At 39.7% G+C, this 27,322-nt stretch overlaps 2 protein-coding genes across 2 annotated transcripts in view; one reads left to right on the top strand and one right to left on the bottom strand.

Moving 5' to 3' along the window:
* The window catches only part of cramp1 (cramped chromatin regulator homolog 1), a 60,405-nt gene extending 59,855 nt beyond the window's left edge, over window positions 1–550 (bottom strand). Inside the window, exon 1 of the mRNA XM_045716043.1 lies at window positions 212–550. Within this exon, the coding sequence (XP_045571999.1) occupies window positions 212–261 (50 nt within the window). The 5' untranslated portion in view covers window positions 262–550. The remainder of the gene's footprint in view (window positions 1–211) is intronic.
* Window positions 551–2,949: 2,399 nt separating this feature from the next.
* Window positions 2,950–25,414, top strand: jpt2 (Jupiter microtubule associated homolog 2). Its single transcript, XM_014192229.2, has 5 exons — window positions 2,950–3,154; window positions 15,313–15,461; window positions 23,000–23,145; window positions 23,261–23,309; window positions 23,557–25,414. Exons 1-5 carry the CDS (start codon window positions 3,099–3,101, stop codon window positions 23,799–23,801), a joined length of 645 nt encoding a protein of 214 aa, XP_014047704.1. The 5' UTR covers window positions 2,950–3,098; the 3' UTR covers window positions 23,802–25,414.
* The last annotated feature ends 1,908 nt before the right edge of the window (window positions 25,415–27,322 follow it).

The raw sequence follows: 27,322 nt of genomic DNA, 5'->3' as shown, positions 1-27,322 counted from the left end.
TTCATTTACATTTTGAAAGCCAAAATATTAATATACATTGCTCGCGTGTTTTTGTTAGTTATCTAAAACTTCTAACAGTTTACATGGTTTTATTTTTATCCGAAATTCAAATACGAGCGCCCCTGAGTTTAGCGCCCGCTGAAACGACAACGTAAAACCTTTCGATACATTCGACCTCTATTTAAAGTGCTTCTTTATCAGACAAGGTTACCCATTTTCATGCTCTTCGACAGCAGATGATGTCTTCTTTCTTCTCACCATCGACCCGACGGTTTTGGTATGCAACAGTATATAAAATTGGGCATATTCAAAGCACGAACAGGGTCTAGCCGCGACTGTCTTCACCTAGCTCAAGCTTCGACTGAATTGAACTCTCTGCGCAGCTCAACTGTTCACTATCTGAGTACCACAATATTACTCAATAATTTATTGCCTTAAACAAGGTGAATATTATCTGTATAGGCTGAAATATTTGACCAAAAATGTAACTATATAACATACTTTAAACCCTCAAAGTAATCTGAATAATAAGCCAGCTGGTTTTAGTTTTTACTACAGCCACAAAAGAGCAGAGAACGCTCGCAGTCTCAACTTTGCTTATCACTACGTCATCATCGCCAGAATTGTTTTCATCATTAAGATGTTCGACGACATTATGTTAACTGCATCAAAAAGTTGTTTCTGATATTAACTCAGCTTCAGAAAGCAACAACGGTTACCTTATACATCATATTAAATAAAGTACACTTGGAGAAACTAACCACAAGCATTCGAATCAATAGAATATTATGAGTCTTCAACTACAAGAATGTCATACCATACATATATAGATCAAACACTGCATTTAACGTCTATAATTTGCAAGTAACATATCACTTCTAACATAATGACACGCACGGATTCAGGTGTTTCATCCTTTTTATGATTCACCTATCTCCAAATATTTTGAGGGCAGAAACATTACTACTGTGCCTACAACTTTAAAACAACTGGCACGTCTCACACATACAATAATAAGCACCCTTAATTTTTGAAATACATTCACATGAAGGGAAACAAGACACAAACAATAATGTCGCATTACTGTGTCAGATGTATGTGTTCTCTAATCATGATTGTCCAAACTAGTGTGAGCAAACTCTTATCAAACTAAAATTTTCCTGCAGAAGTATAGCAGTAGCTAACTGTTTGATTGATTGTTTTATTCTGTGGTTGCTATCCTCACCTCCTCAGATGATAAATCAGTAGACAGACTCAGCTGTTATCTTTCCCCTTGTAACCCGTGTCATTCCGATTGGTACATTTTAGGAGGAGCGGGTTACACACTCCAAAAAGCAGCTGCACGGGTGCTAGCTACTTGCTAACGTTAGATAGCTAAGTTTTTTGGCCACGTTTGCTAGCGATGTGCGGCCAAAACCCAGTCAACTAACGTTACTTGCTAGCAAACAAATAGTCTCAAGCACAAATTCACACGACATTATGCACAGTATTGAATTCAGTTGTAGTGAGATATAGAATTTAAGCAATTCATAAATTACCTTTTCTTGACTTTAGTGTTCACGTCTTCATGAGAAAACGTTGCAAGCTAAACTAACTTCGATTGACAGTCCCTCTCTTGGACAAGCACGCCCACTCAACTCAAAAACAAACCTCTTGATTGGTCAGTTGAGGGAGAAAGACATATGATTGACATCCAAGAGCTCAAATTGTTGATGAGAAGGATGACGCAAATGAACCAATTGGATATCACAATCTACGTACGTTGTTGAGTGAGCAGGGAGTTATTTTACATTCGCCCGGGTTAAACCGGGCCAAAACCTGTGACGTCATCGGGCGAAAGCAGGGAGGAGTGCCCTTCTCAAATCGAACAGTAATCTGCGCCACTCGGTCATTTTGACAACAAGGTCCATCGTCAATTGTCCAAATCCTAAAATAAACGTTTGAATTGTCTCGCTAGTTTTCATTGGGAAGGCAGATTAAAAGTTTTTATCAAAAGCAATCACTTTCGCATTGGAACGCCCAGAATCCGTGGTTGCCATGGAGCCGTGAGGTCGCCTAGGCAGAAAGCTCTAAATATTGTACATATTTTAATCGTTTTAGGTGTTTTTTGACGGAATCTTTTTAAATCAACTTTTATTTTGCTAGCTATGTTTTCATTGATTGATCCACAACAGTGCAAGACTGTCAAGTCAGTTATTTTACCAACTGTCCTGGCTTCTGACTTGTTTCCCCCCTGGGTCTGACCATCGTTTCCCCCCTGCTCAACCCTTCATCTGGGCCTCAGTCAGAAGAGACGTGGACCCAGTGGGTGAGGATGGATTGGACACAGTATGTGACCTGTTGGACTTCCACCTGCCTCTGCTCTGTGGATGACCGTGGAAGATCTTCCAGACAAAAATGTCAATGGGCTCACTGAAATAGTAGAAAGAGGAGGAAGGGAAGCGCTACTAAGGTACACAATAGTAAATGTTGGTAGACAGAAGGTGCTCTTTGGTAAAAGGGGTGAATTGGTCATCAAAAAGAAAGGAGGACCAAGGCACTCTTCATATAATTAATTAAAATGCCTTTATTTGTATGGCATGTTCAACAGAAACAAGGTATAAAAAATCCGACGCGTTTTGGCTGCATGGCCTTCGTCAGGGAGTACATAAAAAATAAAAATGGGAAACATATGTTTACATTGCCAAAGCAAGCGAAAGACACTAAATAAACAAAAGTTAAATGAGCACTACATACCTGGAACCGTTTCAACTTGTAATGTTGGTTCGTTTTCCAGTTATGGAAATTCCGCTCAAAAGACCGGGCCATTACAGGCGAGTAAAACCGCGTGCACCCAATTTGACAGACAGGCGGAAAGCCAAATCACAATGGAAAGAGGGCGTTATATCCTTAGTAATTTAACCAATGAAATTGGTCATACGTTTCGACTGATAATGTTTTTGACCATTGAGGCTCTTCCTATTGCTGGCTCATCCTATCGAGTGGGAGGGGGCTTTGCCCGGTTTCTGAAAGGCACCACGCACCCAACAAAACTTTTTTTTTTTTTAAATTGAGCTAGCTACCACATCAATCTCCCCCACACGAAGACAGCCATCACAATGACTTCGACGAACATGTTTTCAGGACTCGATAATGGCGCAAAGCCAAGTTCAAGGTAACATGGAATTGCACCCACAGGTTTTATTTGCAGCAGGCAAAATTCAAGCAACTAGCTAACGTTAGCTATGATGTTTTTGAAAACTAGCGTATGTTCATTGGCCGCGAGCCCGCAAGCAATGTAGCTTGCTAGATGACACTGATGATAGTAACGTTAACTAGTTATAAGACAAGTTAGTGATGAAATATTCATTTTTGTCAGTAGTTAACTTTTTACTTGGGTACAGGTAGTTAGCTTCTATGGGCTTTGGGCCCGACGTAGCAGGGCGGGGTTTTTTTGGGGCTGCGGAAATGGAAGCTCGTGGAATCGTCGCCAGTTAATGAATATGACGCTCATTGTTCTCTTTTGCTTGCATTTTCAAAATGGGTACAGTCACCCACACACCGTTTACAACGTCCTATTTCTAGTTTTTTTTTGTTGCTCTTTCAACTATGGTTGTTTTAGCCCCCCTTCGAACTTTTCAAGAAGCCAGCTAACTTGCTAAATATGTGTTCTGTGACTCTGAGTTGTGTGATCAGCTACACAGCTAAATGTGACTTTTAAACAGTTTTCTTAAGTCAATAGGCCTATGTAGCTTGCAGTCATACTGTGGTACAATTGGTAGATAATTAAATTATTTGTTTTTTAGCCACAGCTAATGTGGCCCACAGACACCGTTTTTGGCAAGTCTCAACCCTCCTGTTGTGTTCCGGTCGAATTGGACCGATTTACAAGTTTTCTCTGAAAAATGTAGTTAATTTAATCTGATTGACATAAAATTCCATGACGTTGTCAACACAGTTCATCTGAACACACAAAATACATTTAGATGATTATCATTACATTTTTGGTGTTTCATTAAACTTTTGTACACCTGTGGTGTTCCTGGTCAAAAATGAATGGGTTAGACTACAATTCGTGTATAAAATTGAGTTCAGGCACATGTCCATTCATCAGATGGACACACTAACTCTCCCAGACTCCAACATGCATGTGTGTTTGAGCACACACACACCTCACTCCCCACAGGAACCTTTCCCCAATAGAATCTTTCCCCCACTGGAACCACACCTGTTGGTTTTCTCACAATGTTCCGATTAACTTTTCTCGCAGCTCTGATATATAAAGGTTTTTTGAGGCCTTGCTCACAATTCATTCTGTGGCAGCACAATGACCAAATGATATACTGTATTAGGCTCTTGATCATATCTTTGATCATGACACTGGTGAGGAGGAGAGAGTGGTTGTTAAACTTTGACACAAAGTAGTCTGTGATAAATAGCACTATGTTTCATCTGAGTATTTGTTATAGTCAAAATTATCCATACATTATGCTTTTTTTTTACTCAAACGAGTCATATGAGCTCAGGTCAATGAGGCCTAAAGGCCATACATAGCAAATTGAAGTTCAAAACTTTTAATGTTCACAAGAACTTAAGTTGATAAAGATTTAACACAACATTAGGTGATAATGTATGTATTTTTATGGATTTATGATCAGCTATAATGGGGCGGTCATTTTGGACTGGGGACACAGAATTATTTAACATGAAACTAACACAACAGAGGGTTAAATAAGAAGTTGTGCATGCAGCATATTCGATTCCTAGATTTTGCTATATGCACCTTTTCGTTATGGTACATTCTCTTATTTTTTGTTATGTTTTATTTTTATATTATTTATTGAATATTCTAAACATACAATATACTTGCAGTGAAGCCACTCAATAACTATATCATACCAGTCATCCAACAGATTCCCATTCAGAGCGACACACAGAAGCATCCAGGGTCAATGCCCTGCTCAAGGGCATGTTGACCGATCTACCACCAGGCCAAAAAACGTGAACCCGAACCCTCCAAGATCCCCCTCACAGTTCCCCAATAGCTGTCACTCAACCATTCGAGGCCCCTCCCCCAGGAAGAAAAAATAAATAAAATACAATTAATTCCATTCCCCACCCCCCAAGAACCCCCCCCCAATGCACCAACAACCAAGAGAATGAACTGAAGGAAAAGACAGAAAACGGCAAACAACAATAAAAAATATATAGTTTAATTTAAAAGAAAGGACATTAAGGACAACTAAAATCATAACAGCAATGCCAACTGTATATGTTTGTGCATGTCTGGCGCTATTACATGTGTGTTCTTGCACGGCATCAGCCTCAGGCAAACCGGCGTTAGTTGTAAAAACACTGCCACTTAGTGTCATTCAAATGTACTTTTTATTATGTTTTATTTTTGTGCTTTTATCTTTGACCATCATTCTATCTCTCACACAGCAACTCCACTCCCTCTTGTCTACAATTCCACATACCAACCCTCAGCTTCCCTCAGCCCATCCCATCTATCTCTGCTGGCAGCCCACTTTGGGTTTCTACGCAACACATGTCTTTCACTATGCTGCAATGTTTAACGTACAGTCTATCTAATAGAATAGAATGCTCAGATTGCGAGTTAAAATAAGTACTTTTACTAAGAGTATTAGTAATTGACTGACCCAGATCTCCTAACAGTACTATTTCTAGGGTCAATTTTAGATCATGCTATGCATTTTCAGCCATTCCTGAACCTGAGGAGGCTACCTGAGGGCAATACCAAAATAAATGGTCTATTGACTCTGTATCCTCACAACAAAATCTGCAGAGCTTCGATGATTTTATGCCCCAAATATTCAACATTCTGTTGGTGGCAAGAATTCTATATAATCATTTTAGCTGAAAAGCATGAAGTCTTGAATCTTGTATTTTATATATCAACTCATACACCCTGTACCATGGAATCGGTACATCAACATTCTCTTCCCAACTATTTTGCAATCTATATGGCACAGTTGTCAACATCCTGGTCCTCAAATGAAACTGGAATACTTTCCTATTTATGCTATTTTTATTCCTCTGCCAGTTTTGATCCTTTATATTGGGCAGACAGACCAGTTCCCTACCTCCTCCTCACTGCCACCCGCCTCCATTTTTGGGGCAATGCTGTAATCAATTCGTTGTACTCTTGGATTGAGCAGACCTTTCTGTACAATTCTGATAACTCCATGAAGGACATAACTCTACTATTCCAATTTACAATATCATTTAAGAACAAAATACCCTTTTCAAACATCTTTCCCATAAATACAGGTATTTTATCAACCAGCACATTTGAGTTCAGCCATAATATTTGTTCTATCTTTTCAGGGGGATGAAATTGAAATGGTAGCAAGCTCTGCAAAGCTTGTTTGAAAAAGAGAGATACTTTGAAAAAAGTATTATTTTCAATTAATTGCAAATGAGACATGGCAATCTGCACAAAGGCAAAAAGGCAATTTTTAAACAATGGATGAGCTTTTCTTAGTAATCTACTTGAGAACCATTTAGGGTTCAAATAAAACTTTGGAATGAGTGAAGCTTTTAGAGAGAGGTTTAGTGCTTTTATATTTAATCTCAACCCACCCTATTCATTATATAGATAGGCACATTTTATTTTGTCTGGTTTAGCGTCCCAGATAAAGCAAAATATTTTTTGCTCATATGATTAGAAAAACAAATCATCAGGAGTAGGCAGCGCCATAAGTGCGTAAACTGAGATATGACTAAGGAGTTAATCAGGGCAATTTTTCCATAAATAGACAGGTATTTACCTCCCATGGTAGCAGGATCTTGTCTATTTTTACAAGTTTTCTATTGAAATTCATTGTGGAGAGCTTATTTATATCTTTTGTGATATGAATACTGAGTATGTCTACTTCACCATCAGCCCATTTTATAGGTAAACTGCAGGGTAATGTGAGAAGTTGTATTTTTTTAAGGATCCAATACATAATATTGTACACTTATCATAATTAGGTTTTAGTCCAGAGAGTACAGAAAAGTTATCTAGATCTTTAATGAGACATTGCAGGGATCTAGCTTGCGGACTTAATATAAAACTTGAGTCATCGGCATACATGGACACCTTTTGTTTTTAAGCCTTGGATTTCTAATCCTCCAATGTTATTGGATCTGATTTTAATAGCTAGCATTTCGATGGCCGTAACGAATAGATATGGTGATAGCGGACACCCTTGTTTAACTCCTCTTGACAATTCAAAACACTGAGAAGTAGCCGTTATTTACTATACATTATTTTTTTACCCTTTTTAAGGGAATTACCGAAATTGAAAAAATCCAGTCACTTATAAATAAAATCCAGTCTTTATCAAATGCCTTTTCAAAATCCGCTATAAATACCATTCCTGGCTTATGTTTCATGATGTTCTATTATTTCTTGTAGTTGTCATATTATCTCCAATGTATCTTCCATGTAAAAAACCTGTCTGATCAGGATGAACAATACCTGGTAAAACCCTTTTAATTCTGAGTGCTATGCATTTTGCTAGTATTTTTTCATCACAACATTGAAGTGTAAGGGGCCTCCAGTTTTTTAGATAGACTGAGTCTTTATATTTGCCATCTGGGTCTTGTTTTAATAATAGAGAAATCAGACCTTCCTGCTGAGTAGCTGACAGACTACCATTTCTATAGGAGTAGTTAAAACAATCTAACAATGGAGCTTTTAGTATATCAAAAAAGACATGATATACCTCTACCGGTATGCCATCAAGCCCTGGGGTTTTTCCAGACTGAAAGGATTTAATAGCCTCAAAAAGTTCTTCCTCTGTAATTTGGCCTTCGCACTGATCTTTCTGTACATTTGTTAATTTTCGTTTTTTAAAATTTATTATTTGGGAAGACTTCCTTACCATAATCTTCATTCAGTGGGAAAGGGTGAGACGGAGAAGAGAACATCTGCCTAAAATAATTAGCTTCCTCTTTTAAAATATAATTAGAAGAATCATAGATGACTCCGTCTTCAGTAACGAGTTTCTGCAAAATCTTTTTGTTAGCGTTCCTGTATTGGATTCAGGAAGAATTTTGTGCATTTTTCTCCATATTCCATCCAGTTTGCTTTATTTTTGTAATAGATTACATTAGATAGTTCTTGAATAAGTTCTTCAAGTTTTTGTTTTTCCTCTTATTTTTTATCTGTAGTATCATTTTTATTGCTATCTACCTGTGCTATTAGTTCATGGATTTCCCTTGTTAGTCTTGTCTCTTTAGCCAGAAACTGTTTCAATATTATTGATGAATATTCAATTGAATGACCCCTGAAGGTACGTTTTAAAGGTATCCCAAACAATAAGGGGATTTGCTGAACCTATATTATACTGGGGAAATTCTGTTATAAATTTAATTTGTTTTACACGGAACCCAAACCGGCTGCGTGCGTGCGCTATCGTGCATACATTTATTTTTTCCCCCTACACCAAACGCGATCACGACGCACAGGTTAAAATATCAAAACAAACTCTGAACCAATTACATTAATTTGGGGACAGGTCGAAAAGCATTAAACATGTATGGCAATTTAACTAGTTAGCTTGCACTTGCTAGCCAATTTGTCCTATTTAGCTAGCTTGCTGTTGCTAGCTAATTTGTCCTGGGATATAAACATTGAGTTGTTATTTTACCTGAAATGCACAAGGTCCTCTACTTCGACAATTAATCCACACATAAAACGGTCAACCAAATCGTTTCTAGTCATCTCTCCTCCCAGGCTTTTTCATCTTGGAACTTATATGGTGATTGGCATCTACACTTTCATAGTATTACCACAACAACCGGCAAAACAGTTTGTCTTTCAATCACCCACATGGGTATAACCAATGAGGAGATAGCATGTGGGTACCTGCTTCTATAAACCAAGGAGGAGATGGGAGAGGCAGGACTTACAGCGTGATCTGTGTCAGAAATAGGACTGACTTCTATTTTATATGCAGACGCTCGTTGGTGTGCGCAATAATTGAATAACAAGGATTTCTACATTTATTTTGCAACGCTCGCGCACATGACATGTCCGGTCAGCATGTTGGGTAAAAATAAACTTTGATTAAATTTCCAATATCCCCGTCCACGTGGAAAATCTATGAGTTATGTGAATGCCAATTAGATGATGATCCGATCGCATTCTGTCTCCTATTAAAACTTTTTTAACCTTTGATGAAAGAGACAAAAGTAGTCAAGACAACTAGCTTGATTAAGTCTCTTCTGTATATCTCACTAGGTCGCGGTTTTTTAGTCTCCAAATATCCACTATTTCTAATGTGTCCATAATTTGTGATTTCCTTGAGGGCACGGTGATGATAGTTTGTAGAGTGATTACCTTTACGGTCCATTGAGGTACTTAACACTGTTATAGTCTCCTACCATAATGATTAGATAATTTGTTCCCTGTAAGTTCAATAAATTGGTATAAATATTTTCGAAGAAGTGTGGATCATCCTGATTTGGACCATATAGATTAATGAGCCAAATCTCTTTTTCGTCCACTTTCATATTCAAAAGGATCCACCTTCCTTGCGACTCAATCCTGACTATTTGCACATTCAGATCGACATTTTTGTTAATTAATATCATCACACCCTTTGAGGTCCTTTGTCCATGACATAAAATTATTTCACCACCCCATTCCTTTTTTCCACGCAACTTCATCTAAGGATGTAGTGAGTTTCCTGTAAACAGTATGTTATATTCATTTTCTTTAAGCAATGTAAGGACTGATCTTTTTATATAATCTGCTAAACCATTACAATTTTAACTGGCTATAGCTATTTCACCCCTTACCATAACTAGATACTATTGTCTAAATTTACCATAATTAGTGCTTGTTAAAGTTACTGCCATCAGAGGTATTATGAAGGTCAAAACTAGAGCTTTCAATGTCTGATATTTTTAGAATTCAAGAAATAGGTTCTAGCAATATTTGTTTTATTCTCTTGCCTTTTTGCCTGTGAGCCAATGCCACAGATGTTAGAAAATTGAGACAAGATACTATGTGTGTAGCAAATCTGAGTAGGTTGATGTGTATGATATTGAATGTGAAATAGTATGATATTGAATGTGAAATAGTGAGTGTGTACGATGTCTGTATAAGAGTAAGACTCGTGTGTGATGTCCAAATAAATAATAACTTTGCCAATTTGTATGGTTGCGTGTCCTATGTGTGTAACATGTAGTGCGTATGGCCTTAATATTAATGATGATAATGGTAATCCATATAGTATCACCATCATAGTTGCCTCATAATTACCTTTAACTTCTCTAGGGCCGGCGGGACGAAATCGTCCCACCTACGTAACAGCCAGTGGAATCCTGTGGCGCGTTATTCAAATACCTTAGAAATGCTATTACTTCAATTTCTCAAACATATGACTATTTTACACCATTTTAAAGACAACTCTCGTTAATCTAACCACACTGTCCGATTTCAAAAAGGCTTTACAACGAAAGCAAAACATTAGATTATGTCAGCAGAGTACCCAGCCAGAAATAATGACACCCATTTTTCAAGCTAGCATATAATGTCACAAAAACCCAGAAGACAGCTAAATGCAGCACTAACCTTTGATCTTCATCAGATGACACACCTAGGACATTATGTTATACAATACATGCATGTTTTGTTCAATCAAGTTCATATTTATATCAAAAACCAGCTTTTTACATTAGCATGTGACGTTCAGAACTGGCATACCCCCCGCAAACTTCCGGTGAATTTACTAAAAATGTACTAAATTACTCACGATAAACGTTCACAAAAAGCATAACAATTATTTTAAGAATTATAGATACAGAACTCCTCTATGCACTCGATATGTCCGATTTTAAAATAGCTTTTCGGTGAAAGCACATTTTGCAATATTCTGAGTAGATAGCCCAGCCATCATGGCTAGCTATTTAGACACCCAGCAAGTTTAGCACTCACCAAAGTCAGATTTACTATAAGAAAAATGTTATTACCTTTGGTGTTCTTCGTCAGAATGCACTCCCAGGACTTGTTGGTTTGGTCCCAAATAATGTTGGTTTGGTCCCAAATAATCCATAGTTATATCCAAATAGCGGCGTTTTGTTCGTGCGTTCAAGACACTATCCGAAAGGGTAAATAAGGGTTACGAGCATGGCGCATTTCGTGACAAAACATTTCTAAATATTCCATTACCGTACTTCGAAGCATGTCAACCGCTGTTTAAAATCCATTTTTATAACATTTTTCTCGTAAAAAAGCAATAATATTCCGACCGGGAATCTGCATTTAGGTTAACAGACAAAAGAAAATAAAGCATGGGGTCGACTCGGGCACGCGCCTAAGCCCATAGTACTGATCGGCCACTTGCCAAAAGCGATAATGTGTTTCAGCCAGAGGCTGCCTCGATATCGTTCAGCTTTTTCCCGGGCTCTGAGAACCTATGGGAGCCGTAGGAAGTGTCACGTTAGAGCAAAGATCCTCAGTCTTCAATAAAAAGAGCCCAGATGAACAACAACTTGTCAGACAGGCCACTTCCTGTGAGGAATCTTCTCAGGTTTTTGCCTGCCATATGAGTTCTGTTATACTCAGACACCATTCAAACAGTTTTAGAAACTTTAGGGTGTTTTCTATCCAAAGCCAATAATTATATGCATATTCTAGTTACTGGGCAGGAGTAGTAACCAGATTAAATCGGGTACGTTTTTTTATCCGGCCGTGTCAATACTGCCCCCTACCCCCAACAGGTTAACATAATTGGAAAAACACATCCCAGCATTTCCATAGCAATTGACGCTTCACATGATCATGAAAGAGACCTTGTATTACTCTAGAGACGGCTTCACTGCAATACAAATGTATTCCATACAATGTTATTCCCCAATGCCCCTTTTCTGAAATCTTCCCATTGCTTGTTGTGAACATATATAAACTTGTAGACAAATACATAAAGAGACCAACAATAAACACATTAAATTATAAAAGTTCTTGACAATAGGGAGAGAGAAGAGGGCGAGATCAGGTGTGTATGTATAAGTCCGTATGTGTAAGCAAGCATGTAATTTAGTACGTGTGTTCATATCCTCTTCATAATGTTCAGATATTTTTACAGTTCCCATACCTTCTTTTTTTTCGTAACCTGAAGTCTGTCGAATTTAGTACAGCCACGGTTGTATGGAGCTGTCTCGGAATAGCTGTCCATCTATAAAGAGTTTATCTACAATGATAAAGGCACGACTACCATCCTTCCTTTGTTGTCTTTGTACCGGATACAGTCTCTTACGACGTTCGTTTATCTCCCTTGGAAATTGGTCATTAAGACCGAATTTGGTCCCTTTAAGCTCCCTTACTCAGCTTTTGATCAGCTCCTTTTGTTGGTAGTGTTCAAATTTTGCGATGATTGGTCGGGGACCCTTGGTCTTGTAGCTCCAGTCTGTGTACTCAGTGGAAAGCCTTCTTGTTTACGGTCTCGATAGGAAGTTTCAAGGCGGATTGCATGAATTCTCTGATGCGTCCTCAGGAATCCCAGAATTTTTTTTATTTTTCAAGCATGCTACGACTTTGTCTAGTAGCGAATCCTTCTTCACCCTGTTTTCCCTGAGTAGACAATCCATGTTGGAATCGTGAATTTTTACGTTGGCTGTGAGTGTCTTGTTTTCTCTTTGGACCGTGAGAATTTCACTCTGGCTGAACTCCCTGCTACCTCCTCATACAAATTTGTCAGTGTTGCATGGATTCCAGCCAGAACACTAGCCTCTACGTCAATGATAAGTAAATCGTCCGTGTCTGTAGATGAATCTTTTATTTTTTATTTTTTTTATGGGTTAAAGTTATTTTGTGAGGTGGTCGGATCTTTCCATGATGGAGTACGTTGTTCCTCCATAGTGTAAAGCTGTTGGTACTCGTCGATTTCCCTCAGGATCTCCTTAGTGTCCAGATTGGCTCTTTACTGCAACCAGTTGTTTTACGAAAAGAAAACAATGAGTCTTTGCCACGACGATGACAGGTGTCTGTAGTACAGCCAGCTAGCACTCACGGGAAACTACACAAAAAAATGAACACAAACTTGCAGTCCCAGCCGTAAAGGCTAACCACGTCGTGGAATCCTTAGCAATAAAACTTTAATTCGGAATAAAATCGAATTTAATGTAAACAACAAACCGAGTGTAGACAGTGGAGGTCGACCGATTTATGATTTTTCAATACCGATTATTGGAAGACCCCCCCCCCAAAAAAGCCGGTACCGATTAATCGGGCAATTTTTTTTGGTTGTAATAATGACAATTACAACAATACTGAATGAACACTTATTTTAACATAATATAATACATCAATAAAATCAATTTAGCCTCAAATAAATAATGAAACATGTTCAATTTGGTTTAAATAATGCAAAAACAAAGTGTTGGAGAAGAAAGTAAAAGTGCAATATGTGCCATGTAAGAAAGCTGACGTTTAAGTTCCTTGCTCAGAACATGAGAACATATGAAAGCTGGTGGTTCCTTTTAACATGAGTCTTCAATATTCCCAGGTAAGAAGTTTTAGGTTGTAGTTATTATAGGACTATTTCTCTCTCTACGATTTTGTATTTCATATACCTTTGACTATTGGATGTTCTTATAGGCACTTTAGTATTGCCAGTGTAACAGTATAGCTTCCGTCCCTCTCCTCGCTCCTACCTGGGCTCAAACCAGGAACATATCGACAACAGCCACCCTCGAAGCAGCGTTACCCATGCAGAGCGAGTGACGTTTGAAACGCTATTAGCGCGCACCCCGTTAACTAGCTAGCCATTTCACATGGGTTACACCAGCCTAATCTGGGGAGTTGATAGGCTTGAAGTCATAAACAGCGCAATGCTTGAAGAATTGCGAAGAGCTGCTGGCAAACGCGCGAAGGTGCTGTTTGAATGAATGCTTACGAGCCTGCTGGTGCCTACCATCGCTCTGTCAGACTGCTCTATCAAATCATAGACTTAATTATAGCATAATGACACAGAAAAACGAGCCTTTGGTCATTATAATGGTCGAATCCGGGAAACTAATTTCGAAAACGAAACGTTTATTCTTTCAGTGAAATATGGAACCGTTCCGTATTTTATCTAACGGATGGCATCCCTAAGTCTAAATATTGCTGTTACATTGTACAGCCTTCAATGTTATGTCATAATTAATTACGGCCTTCGTTAGGAATAAATGGACTTCACACAGTTCGCAATGAGCCAGGCGGCCCAAATTGCTACATATACCCTGACTGCTTGCACGGAACGCAAGAGAAGTGACACAATTTCCCTAGTTATAAAAAATTCATGTTAGCAGGCAATATTAACTAAATATGCAGGTTTAAAAAATATATACTTATGTATTTATTTTAAAGAAAGGCATTGTTTATGGTTAGGTACATTGGTGCAACGACAGTGCTGTTTTCACCACTGCACTTGTTAAATCATCACCCGTTTGTCATAGTAGGCTGTGATTCAATGAGAAATTAACAGGCACCGCATCGATTATATGCAACGCAGGACACGCTAGATAACTACAAATGGTTTATTACTAGTTTAACTAGTGATTATGTTAAGATCTTTTTTTCTTCTAAGATACGTTTAATGCTAGCAAGCAACTTACCTTGGCTTCTTGCTGCCCTTGCGTAACAGGTAGTCAGCCTGCCAGGCAGGCTCCTCGTGGAGTGCAATGTAAGGCAGGTGGTTAGAGCATTGGACTAGTAACCGGAAGGTTGCAAAAACGAATCTGACAAGGTAAAAATCTGTCGTTCTGCCCCTGAACAAGGCAGTTAACCCACCGTTCCTAGGCCGTCATTGAAAATAAGAACGTTCTTAACTGACTTGCCTAGTTAAATAAAAATAAATACTTTTTTTTTTTAATCGGCAAATCGGTGTCAAAATACCGATTTGTTATGAAAACTTGAAATCGGCCCTAATTAATCGGCCATTCCGATTAATCGGTCGACCTCTAGTAGACAGTACATTGTCCTGTTGTGCGCTCTGATGTATGATGACGTGTCTGGATCTGAAACGTCTATTAATTTTATTAACCCCAGGCACTGACTTCGTTTGTGTATGATGAATGCTGACTGTGGAGTTTGGCCTTCAGGCTGTATAGTCTACATCAGTGGTTCCCAACCAGGGGTACAAGGAAGCCCTCCTGTATTTGGCCTATCCACAGGGGTTTCTTGCGGAGACTCATGAGACCATAGGCCTACTGGTAAAGCACATGAGGGGGTACTCCGGGCAGAGCAAAATCCATTAGGTGGTACAGTAACCAAAAAAGGTTGGGAACCACTACTCTACATGAACCAACATGATTCTGATGTTTTCTTTTCAGAGTCCTGCGTCCCCCCGGAGGTGGCTCCAGCGACCTGTTCGGTGGCTACGAGGAAGAAGCAGCTGCGTCGAGACGGCCCCACAAGATGGCCTCCAACCTTTTCGCCCCACCAGAGCCGCAGGGTGTCATCAGACGAACCAACCCTCCAGGTGAGAAATAGAAGGCCCCTTACTGTGCATACAAATTCCCTTTTCACACTACTGGGCTGAATTGATCCAAGCTGCTTTGAACTTGCCTGGTTATGCTTCCAAACAATGGGTGGCAGTCTGTTCTTTTAGTCCTTAATACAAAATAAAGTTTACACATCCACCATAGATGCTGGAACCATGATAGAAAGGACTATGTGAAAGGAAAATATCAGAGCCAGGAAAGTACAGTTCATGTCAGCACAATAGAGTGGAAAGGGAAGATTCTTCCTTCAAGTTGAGAGGGCCCCTGACTGGGCTCCCTGGTCCTGGAGCTGTTAGAGCTTTTTCAGGTCTATGTGGTGTGAAAATTGCCACTAAGGTGCTAGGTTAGCCTTTTTAAGGTTCAGAAAAGGAGACATTGATGAGTGTGAATTTACAATCTCTAACCCCAAAACCTGTTTGGAATGCATTGGCGGTGTGTGTGTGTGTGTGTGTGTGTGTGTGTGTGTGTGTGCTGAAAAGGGCAACAGGTCATTTCTTATCTGGTCACTTCAGTGTCACAAGACTCAACCAGCCAAATCGAATTTTATTTGTCACATACACATGTTTGCCAGATGTTATTGCGGGTGTAGCGAAATGCTTGTGTTTCTAGCTCCAACAGTGCAGTAATATCTAACCATTCACAACAATGCACACAACCTAAAAGTAAAATACTGGAATTAACCTCTGGGGTATGTGGGACACAATCGCCAACAGCCAGTGAAATAGCAGGGTGCCAAATTCAAAACAACAAATCTCATAATTAAAATTTCTCAAACATACAACTATTATATCCCATTTTAAAGATGCACTCGTTAGTCCAACCACACTGTCCGATTTCAAAAGGGCTTTACGGCGAAAGCATAACATTAGATTATGTTATGACACCGCCTAGACAAGAACAACCACACAGCCATTTTCCAAGCAAGGAGAGGCTTCACAAAAAACAGAAATACAGCTAAAATTAATCACTAACCTTTCATCTTCATCAGATGGCACTCAGGACTTCATGTTACACAATACATGTATGTTTTGCGCGATAAAGTTCATATTTATATCCAAAAACCCCATTTTACATTGGCGTGTAATGTTCATAAATGTTTTGCCTCCTAAAACTTCCGGTGAATGAGCACATTAATTTACAGAAATACTCATCATAAACGTTCATAAAATATACAACTGTTATTCAAAGAATTATAGATACACTTCTCCTTAACCTGTTAGGGACAGACGTTCCGCTAGCGTCCCACCCACGGTTCACACTATTCAACAGCAAGTGAAATCAGAGCGCCACATTCAAAACCACAAAATGTCATAATTCAAAGTTCTCAAACAAATGACTATTTGACACCATTTTAAAGGTACACGTCTCCTTAATGTAACCGCTTTGTCCGATTTCAAAAAGGCTTAACCTCTCTAGGGTCGGCGGGACGAAATCGTCCCACCTACTCAACAGCCAGTTGAATCCCGTGGCGCGTTATTCAAATACCTTAGAAATGCTATTACTTCAATTTCTCAAACATATGACTATTTTACACCATTTTAAAGACAAGACTCTCGTTAATCTAACCACACTGTCCGATTTCAAAAAGGCTTTACAACGAAAGCAAAACATTAGATTATGTCAGCAGAGTACCCAGCCAGAAATAATCAGACACCCATTTTTCAAGCTAGCATATAATGTCACATAAACCCAAACCACAGCTAAATGCGGCACTAACCTTTGATCATCAGATGACAACCCTAGGACATTATGTTATACAATACATGCATGTTTTGTTCAATCAAGTTCATATTTATATCAAAAACCAGCTTTTTACATTAGCATGTGACGTTCATAACTAGCATACCCCCTGCAAACTTCCGGTGAATTTACTAAATTACTCACGATAAACGTTCACAAAAAACATAACAATTATTTTAAGAATTATAGATACAGAAATCCTCTATGCACTCGCTATGTCCGATTTTAAAATAGCTTTTCGGTGAAAGCACATTTTGCAATATTCTAAGTAGATAGCCCGGCATCACAGGGCTAGCTATTTAGACACCCACCAAGTTTAGCCCTCACCAAAGTCAGATTTACTATAAGAAAAATGTTATTACCTTTGCTGTTCTTCGTCAGAATGCACTCCCAGGACTTCTACTTCAATAACAAATGTTGGTTTGGTTCAAAATAATCCATAGTTATGTTCAAATATCCTCTGTTTTGTTCGTGCGTTCAAGACACTATCCGAATGGTAAAGAAGGGTGACGCGTTTCGTGACAAAAAACTTCTAAATATTCCATTACCGTACTTCGAAGCATGTCAACCGCTGTTTAAAATCAATTTTTATGCCATTTTTCTCGTAAAAAAGCGATAATATTCCGACCGGGAAAGCGTGTTTAGGTTCAGAGAGAGAAAATAAGAACATGGGGTCGACTCGTGCACGCGCCTCCGTCCCATTGTCCTTTGATAGAGCACTTACCAAAAGCGCTAATGTTTTTCAGCCAGTGGCTGGAATTACATCATTCAGCTTTTTCCCGCCTTCTGAGAGCCTATGGGAGCCGTAGGAAGTGTCACGTTACAGCAAAGATCCTCAGTTTTCATTAAAGAGCCAAGAAGAATAAGAACTTGTCAGACAGGTCACTTCCTGTAAGGAATCTTCTCAGGTTTTTGCCTGCCATGTGAGTTCTGTTATACTCACAGACACCATTCAAACAGTTTTAGAAACTTTAGGGTGTTTTCTATCCAAAGCCAACAATTATATGCATATTCTAGTTTCTGGGCAGTAGTAATAACCAGATTAAATTGGGTACGTTTTTTTATCCGGCCGTGCAAATACTGACCCCTACCCCCAACAGGTTAATGGCGAAAGCATAAAGTTAGATTATGTTAGGACAGTTCCAACACAAGAAAAAGCACACAGCCATTTTCCTAGCAAGGACAGGCGTCACGAAAACCAGCTAAAATTATGCACTAACCTTTCACGATCTTCATCAGATGACACTCTTAGGACATCATGTTACACAATACATGCATTTTTTGTTTGATCAAGTTCATATTTATATCCATAAACCCCATTTTTACATTGGCGCGTGACGTTCAGAAAATATTTAGCCTCCAATACTGCCGGTGAATCAGCACAACAATTTACAGAAATACTCGTCATAAACGTTGATATAACTTTAAACTGTCATTCAAGGAATTATAGATGAATATCTTTATGCTAACACTGTGACAGATTTCAAAAAAGCTTCAAGAGGAAAGCACACTTTGTAATAATCTGAGTACCGGGCTCAGAAAAATACACTAGGCAATACAGATACCTGCCATTTGATTAATCTAAAATATTAAATAGCATTAGCAATATAGTCACTTACCTTTGATCTTCATCAGAAGGCACTTCCAGGGATCCCAGGTCCACAATAAATGTTGCTTTGTTCGATAGTCCATAATTTATGTCCAAATAGCTCCTTGTTGTTAGCCGTTCAGTTAGCTACTCCAAGTGTAGGAAGCGCGCGGAAAATGTCACGACAAAGTTTTAAAAAACGTTGTAAAGCATCAATCTTTAGGGCCTTTATCACTTAGAACTTAAATAATATTCCAACCGGACGATTCCATTGTCCTGAAAAATGTTTTGGAACACAGCTACCTCTCACGTGAATGCGCGCCAATGAACTGATGTCCTTCCCTGGGTCACCAACTTCCCCACCTTCTTGTTCGCTCTCTTGTTCATCATAGACGCCTCAAACAACTTTCTAAAGACTGTTGACATCTAGTGGAAGCCTTAGGAAGTGCAAAATGAACCCTAAGTCACTGTGTTCGATAGGCAATGACTTGAAAGGACTACAAGCACCAGAATTCTCACTTAGGTTAGATTTTTCTCAGGTTTTTGCCTGCCATATCTGTTATACACAGACATGTTCTGTTATACACAGACATCATTCAAACAGTTTTAGAAACTTTGGAGTGTTTTCTATCCAAATCTACTAATAATATGCATATTCTAGTTCCTGGGCCCGAGTAGTAGGCAGTTTAATTTGGGTACGTTTTTCATCCGGCCGTGAAAATACTGCCCCCTACCCGAGAGGTTAATGCAACCGCTGTGTCAGATTTCAAAATAGCTTTACGGCGAAAGCAAATTTGCAATAATCTTAGGAAGTGCAAAATGACCCCATTGACACTGTATTAGATAGGCTTTCACTTGAAAAACTACAACCCTCAGATTTCCCCACTTCCTGGTTGGATTTTTTCTTAGGTTTTTGCCTGCCATATGAGTTCTGTTATACTCACAGACATCATTCAAACAGTTTTAGAAACTTCAGTGTTTTCTATCCAAATCTACTAATAATATGCATATCCTACCTTCTGGGCCTGAGTAGCAGGCAGTTTACTACGGGCATGCTTTTCATCCGGACGTCAAGATACTGCCTCCTACCCCGATGAAGTTAAGAAATATATAAATATTAGGATGAGCAATGTCAGTGGCATAGACCAAAATACAGAACAATAGAATACAGTATATACATATGAGATGAATAAAGCAAAAATATGTAAATATTATTAAAGTGTCGAGTTTCCCATCATTAATTATGGGCCGTCCCACCTGGCCAACATCCGGTGAAATTCCTGAGCCCGAAATTCAAACTACAGAATTATAAATATTTCACTTTCACAAAATCACAAGTGTAATACATCAAAATAAAGCTTAACTTCTTGTTAATCCAGCTGCTGTGTCAGATTTCAAAAAGGCTTTACGGCGAAAGCACACCATGCGATTATCTGAGGACAGTGCCCCGCTTACAAAAGCATAAAATAAAAATAAAAATGTAAAAAATATTTTTAAACCAGACAGGTGCGCCATGAAAGTCAGAAATAGCGCTATCATAAATGCCTTACCTTTGATCTTCTGTTGGCACTCCAAAAGGTCCCAGATATATCAAATTATCCTTTTGTTCGATAATGTCCTTTATATCCATAAAAACTCAGTTTAGCTGGCGCGCTTCAGTCAATAATCAAAATGCATACAAAAGGAATCCCAAACGTTACTAATAAACTTTTTCAAACAACGTTTATAATCAAACCTTAGGTACCCTAATACGTAAATAAACTATAAAATTTAAGATGGAGAATTGTTATCTTTACCGGAGAAAAATACCAAAACGCGCTCTCTTCCACGCGCTTGGAAACACTACAGCCAAAATGGGAGCCACCTAATTTTTCCAAAAACCAGCATGAAACTCTTTCTAAAGACATCTAGTGGAAGCCCTAGGAACTGCAATCTGGGAGGATTTTGCCTTATAATAAAGTGACAGCCATTGAAAACAGTGGTAGGCTGAATTACTTTTTGGGGGGGGGGGGTTGGTTTGTCCTCGGGGTTTTGCCTGCCATATCAGTTCTGTTATACTCACAGACATAGTTTTAGAAAACTCAAGTTTCTATCCAAATCTACCAATTATATGCATATCCTAGCTTCTGGGCCTGAGTAACAGGCAGTTTACTTTGGGCACGCTTTTCATCCAGATGTGAAAATACTGCCCCCTACCCAAGAGAGGTTAAAGTAGCCAGTGATTTCAAGTCTATGTATATGGGGCAGCAGCCTCTAATTTGCAGGGTTATGTAACCGGGTGGAAGCCGCCTAGTGATGGTTATTTAAGTCTGATGGCCTTGAGATGGAAGCTGTTTTTCAGTCTCTCGGTCCAAGCTTTGATGCACCTGTACTGACCTCGCCTTCTGGATGATAGCGGGCTGAACAGGCAGTGGCTCGGGTGGTTGTTGTCCTTGATGTTCTTTTTGGCCTTCCTGTGACATCAGGTGGTGTAGGTGTCCTGGAGGGCAGGTAGTTCGCCCCCGGTGATGTGTTGGGCAGACCGCTCCACCCTCTGGAGAGCCCTGCGGTTGTGGGTGGTGCAGTTGCTGACCAGGCTGTGATACAGCCCCTCAGAATGCTCTCAATTGTGCTTCTGGATACATTTGAGAGGGTTTTAGGTACCAATCCAAATTTCTTCAGCCTCCTGAGGTTGAAGAGGCACCTTTTTCACCACACTGTTTGTGGGTGGACCATTTCAGATTGTCAGTGACGTGTACGCCGAGGAACTTTTCTAGCCTAGTATCGATCAGTGTTAGGCCATTGTCGTTCCATGCGGTGAAATAACTGAGTGCTTAAGAGCCACAGCCCAGCCTATTCGTTGTTGAGTCCAGTGTAGGATTACACCCTGGCCAGGGTTTCCGTTAGCCGGTAAATGCTGTCTTTTGGCAAAAAATAAATAAGTGAAAAGCCAATAAATTAAATGGTTGCCAGCCAAATTGTCGGAATAAAAAAATAAAAAATCCATTGCAAAACAATATTGATTATCCCTGTTTCTAGTGTTCACACTGAGAGGGGATTCTTTCTCCAAAAGAGAGTATAGATGGCCTCAAGATCACACCTTCTTGAGGACAAAGTAACGATGCTGATGCACATCGCAAGCTGCTCCAAGGAGTTGGACAGTTTTGACTTCCCAACAGCAGCGGCTGACTTTGATCAGGCTAAGTAAGGTCCGCCGCAAATGCAAGTATATTAGATTCAAATGTTGTATTTCAGGCCCGGTCTTAGCAGTTCTGCTGCTGCCCTAGGCAAGATCAACATATAATACATATGCTGTCGTATAGTATAAAGATTTGGAATGGATTGATAGACTAGAGTAATGATGTGTATCATGCACAGTTGGTGCATTTAAATGTAGCTTATTCAGTAGCACTTGGAAGCGAAACATCGTTACAGGCTAATTTCTATTCTGTTAAGATGAATTACAATAATCTAAATGTGATTTTGAGTACAGTGGGTGGACGCCCTATTGCGGCACACACTGGATGCATATGGATGTCCTGTAAATTAAAATCTCTGCTGCAAAAATGTTGCAAAAATGTTCCTGACGGAAACCGTGACTTTCATTAGTTAAATGGCGTTTGGGCCACATGTAATCTAATGACATCACATGACTGGATCAATATGTCTATATTGAGGCCAAGGTTCAGAGATGGTTAAATTAAAATGTTATCATGAGTTTCTATTGTCTCTGCACATTGAGCTGGTTGGCTTCCAGCTTTCAGCCCTTCTGCCTCTGGTAGAATGTTCTAGAAATAATTATGACGGCACTCACCCAGATATTCAAATGTTACTGTGAAATGTATTGCCTCATGTCAGTCCAGGCTGTGCAACAAGCTCTTCACAATAACCATAGCTGTAGCATAGTGAGGGTAGGACTGAGCTTTGTGTGTGTGTGTGGAGGTTTGTGGCCTGGTTCAATTTGGCTGGAGGGGGTATAGTCGTCATGTTGCAAGTAATGGGTCAGATAAGAGGTTTGAGTATTGAAAATTCAATAGAGATGTTAATCACAAAAAAAGTGGTTGGAGTGTAGAGATTTGACTTGTCCGTCTTTTCCTCAATGCCTTCAATAATGTTCACTTTTTAATGTAAGCTGTAGACAGTCATTGCACCAGGTAAAATTCCTGGTGAATGTAAAAAATAACATTTCACTTACTGTCCTTAATGCAGGAGGAAAAAGCAGTGGGATATTTGGTTCTCCAGATGCCCCAGCTGAGCAACGGAGACCCGTACCCTCAGGCGGCAACACCAGCAACATATTCGGGGGGTTAGAGAGCGCCCCTCCCTCGGTCAAAGCCCATTCCAACAAGCCAAAGGTAATCCAGACCACCCTTGTCCCCCTTGTCTCTCCCATTCCAAATTACTAATGGTTATGGATTGCTAATTTACACTGTGTAGGCTATATTGACATGTTATCCCTATTATTCCCAGGACAACATTTCTGTGGGTGAAAGTTCCATGCCTATACCCGAGCCCCCAGGTGAGTTTGACACATATAATAGGTTATGGCTAACACTTTACAGCCCGCTGTCAACCAGGCAGTTACTAGAAATTACTTGTTGACCGAGCTAATAATAATGACCTAATAATTGCAGAGTAATTAATTACATATCGGTTTCTTTAAGCTACATTGACACCAAGTCTTAACGTACCAGGTAAATCTCACTTGATTTCGCATCTTTTTCTCTCTTTTATCCCTCTTTCCCTTTTGCCCTCTTTGCTCTCAGCTCCTCTGCCAAAGGAGAGCCTGGCCAAGGAGGTGAAGGAAGAGAACGTTGCCTCCCCTCCCCCCACACCCACCAAAGTAGCAGTGGAGCCTGCACCTGCTCCCTTGGCCAAGAAGCCAGAGCCAGAGGCCTCCCTTAGTGAGCTCTCACTGAAGGATCACGAGCCCCACCTCGGCCCCCGCCCCCGCTCCCACAACAAGGTCCTTAACCCCCCAGGAGGGAAGTCTAGCGTGGTCTTCTACTGAACCAGCTCCTCCATCCCATGTCTATTCATGTATGCATCCCAAAAGGCACTCTATTCCCTATATAAGTAAGTAACCCTTGTCCAAGCCAGAACGGATCTCTTGTTTCTGTAGCGTGAGGCTGCTTGATGTACAAGTACATCCCCTCGACAGGACGCTAGTTTATGGGTCCTGGTCAAAGTGTGTGGACTGTATAGGAACAGGGTGCCATTTGGGGCACAACCCATGCCCACTATTATTCTCTGTTCTGTTAATTTTCCCTATTCACTCTGTCCTATGTGGCTCTCAAACTGGAAGAAAATTCTCAATCATTTTTACAGGCTAAATTCCTGTCCAATCATTTAAAATGGTTAAATTTCAGTTTCATTACAAGGGTTCTATTTCTTGCTGTAAATGTTTTTTTATTACATGGTTTTGAATGTTGTGTTGACTACAAAGGCAGGGTGAGTTAATTTAGTCAGTTATACCAAAAACAGAATCACTGGCATCAAGGGTCCAGGTGGAAATTCTAAATTCCATTTAGAATTCAGTGTATGACTCAGCAGTGTATTTGTGTCGGCATTGAGACCTCTGTTTGTTGCCCATGCACACGGTTGTCATAGTAAGCCCATAAGTGATCACAATCACTCTTTACTGTCACTTTGTTGACAATAAACGTATCCCTATATCATGTTCATTCTGTCCTCCATTTCATCCCACACCTTTTCTCTCTCTAATAATCAAACCTATCTTGAGTCTGTCAGGAGCCAGAAACTCTTGATCATGGAGAAAAAAAAGCAATAAATCGACTAACTAGTGAGTGCAAAGCAAAGAGCTACAGGCAGTACCCATTATGTATTGCCCACCCCCAAAGTTCTTGTTGTTCTTCGGAATAGATTCCATTATGATTTTATATATCGCCCATGCAAATGGACGAATGTATTGTATGTTGTGGTTGTTTCCTGCTCTGTTACCATTGCTTGCTGTTATCAGAGGATGGTGTCCACTCGGAGGCCTCTATGTTTTAAATTAAAACGGCTGCTGTACACAAGTGAACTCTGGAATAGTACATGACTGGGCAACACACCGCACCACGTTCCAGGCTGCCTACGTAGCAGTTGCGCACCACATCTTACAACGCCTGGATAAGCGTTTTATGTAAGTAACCAGTATGACTAGTTTCTCGTCAACGTACACACCTTTTAATTAGGACTTTGGTTCAGCATATATTTAGAGGGTGTTTGCTTCTGGCATAGCTGCATAAAAACAATATTTGCATTTTCCCACGATGTTTCTATCAAATTGACTTGTTGTGGATAAGACTGTGTGTGATGTCATACTGCACATAACTTATTTTTTATTCAGTAAATGCAAAATAAATGTTTAAGTAGGACCTACTTTACTCTCATAAAAAGGTTGGATGGAAACCTGGTTAGTAACTGCATCAACCGACTAGATGGCGCGGTATTAAATCGATCATTGATTTGTGTAGTGTGGCCAGTTTACAGGCAGTCTGGAACGCAAATGGTCTCCTGGTGCCATCTTAACCCCTGAGTGTTGGAGTGCCTGGCAGGCAAAGTTCACAGCAGAGGAAAAGCAAAAAGAACCTGTGTATTGCAATAAAACTTATTTTCTGACTGATGTCTTTTGTCTATTTTGCTGTTTTCAGGGCTTAGGTATTGGCTGTGTCAATATATTGATTAAGTCATGGAATTGTGAATCATCACAATTTGCGATTTCAGCATAGTGTTAGTGCACACTAGCAAAGGTTTTGCAGCGAAAAACAAGTTATTGGATAAGTTCAGGTAGTCCCGCCGCATTTTGGCCCATTTTTCTTTCTGGTGTTTAGTGAATACAACCCAGACGAATACGTTGGGAGGGTTCATCCTCTTAGCTTTTTGAAATAGGATATCGGACGCACCCCTTATTGTAGGCGTTGTCAATACTCTGAATGCAAGAATTGTCATGATTTGAAATTCTATTCACTTGTTCTTTAGTTGATATGTTCAATCAACCTTTAACAACTATAAAATTAAAGTGCTTTATCAATTTACATGTGATTTTTTTTTTTTTTTATGCTGTGTTTATGGCTGCTGTATGCTAATTTCCCCCTTTGGTGGTTGCTAAAGTCTAATTTACCCTTGTGTGTAGTGTCAGGGCATGCTTTAATATTCTAAACACAAACTAGACCTTTATCACTAATATAATCACATGAATTTTTGCACCACACTTAGTGATGCCTTTTGTGTGGCTCTTGACTGGCCATTGACTTCTGTTGGAGTGAGACGGTTCTTCTCACATGACACAAATGTCTCATGGAGCTACGCCGGCCACCCTCGTGAATAGAGGAAGTCTAATACATCTGCCTAGCCTTAGGAATTTGGGCTGCTTTCTAGATCAATTGAGAGAGTTTACATCTTATTTCTGTTTACTGTAGTACCATTGTACATGTTTGGCATTATGGCGTGACAACGTATTGCATGATGGCACAAACAGACAGGTATCCAGGCTAGCCACAAGGAGGATAGTTCCAACTTGGGCCACCAAAGGGTGCTGCTTTCCTTAACTACACTGCTTTTATAAAACCAGGACTTAACGATTGTGGCTGCACAAGTGGAGGAGGAAGGTGAGGACCATCCTTAGTGAATTTAATAAGTGAAACATTAAGTTATCCTTTTTTTTAAATAAAATTACTAAATATATTCACATGGCACCAAATTATTAAAACACACTTTTGCAATGGTCTACAATAGCACTCTGCAGGGTAGCTCCATGGCGTAGCTGGAGGACAGCTAGCTTCTGTCCGCTGGGTACATTGACTTCAATACAAAACCTAGGACGCTCTTGGTTCTCGCCCTCTTCCAAAGGACGTCCTCCAACCGATCAGAGCTCTTGCATTATGAACTGACATGTTGTGGACCCAATCAAAATATAATAGAATGAATCTAGTACTGAAAGCATAATATACAGCTAGCTAGCACTGCAATGCATAACATGTGGTGAGTAGTTGACTCAGAGAAAGACGAGTTGAACGGTGTAATTTCTTCCAAAATTGAGGAGAGGGAGAGCCAGCTATATATTAAAATTACTTTCACTTAGCTAGCTAGTTTAGCATACTCAAACACCTGGCAATGGCTATCTAATACTGGAACTCCAAGTCAAGGTAAGCTTTTGGTTCTATTAGTTTATTACCACCGGGGTCCGCTGGTGTAATTGCTAAACTGCTTGCTGACTTGTAGCGGCTTTAACACGTTAGTTCTAGTAGCTATGTTGACTAAGGGGAAAACGATGTTGGTTGTGTGTAGCAGTCATGATATTAAGGTTTAGCTTGGAAAGGTTTTTTCGTCTGGTCCAGACAGTCGCATGGTTGAGGTCACCGATAAGGGTGGAAAGCTGTGGATTCGTGCGGAATGGGGGCCGAGGTCAGGTCACATGAAGGGAGAAGGAACAGTTTATTACCCACATCACTTAACTTCCTGCCTAGCAACAAAGATGTGGGGACATGTCTTTGTCTTATGCAGCTCTGTGACCCAGTGGGTGAATAA

The sequence above is a fragment of the Salmo salar genome, chromosome ssa03 (assembly GCF_905237065.1).
Source record: "Salmo salar chromosome ssa03, Ssal_v3.1, whole genome shotgun sequence".
NCBI classification, from domain to species: Eukaryota; Metazoa; Chordata; class Actinopteri; order Salmoniformes; family Salmonidae; genus Salmo; species Salmo salar.
The sequence above is the reverse complement of the archived record's forward strand: the minus strand, read 5'-3'. Positions and strand labels throughout refer to the sequence as shown.

What these genes read in the sequence shown, in the direction of transcription:
- jpt2 (XM_014192229.2), top strand. Translation starts at nt 3,099, where the DNA reads ATGACTTCGACGAACATGTTTTCAGGACTCGATAATGGCGCAAAGCCA. An exon ending in CAGACGAACCAACCCTCCAG is followed by an intron (nt 15,462 to 22,999) that starts GTGAGAAATAGA and finishes TCCTTAATGCAG; the next exon opens with GAGGAAAAAGCAGTGGGATA. An exon ending in GCCTATACCCGAGCCCCCAG is followed by an intron (nt 23,310 to 23,556) that starts GTGAGTTTGACA and finishes CTTTGCTCTCAG; the next exon opens with CTCCTCTGCCAAAGGAGAGC.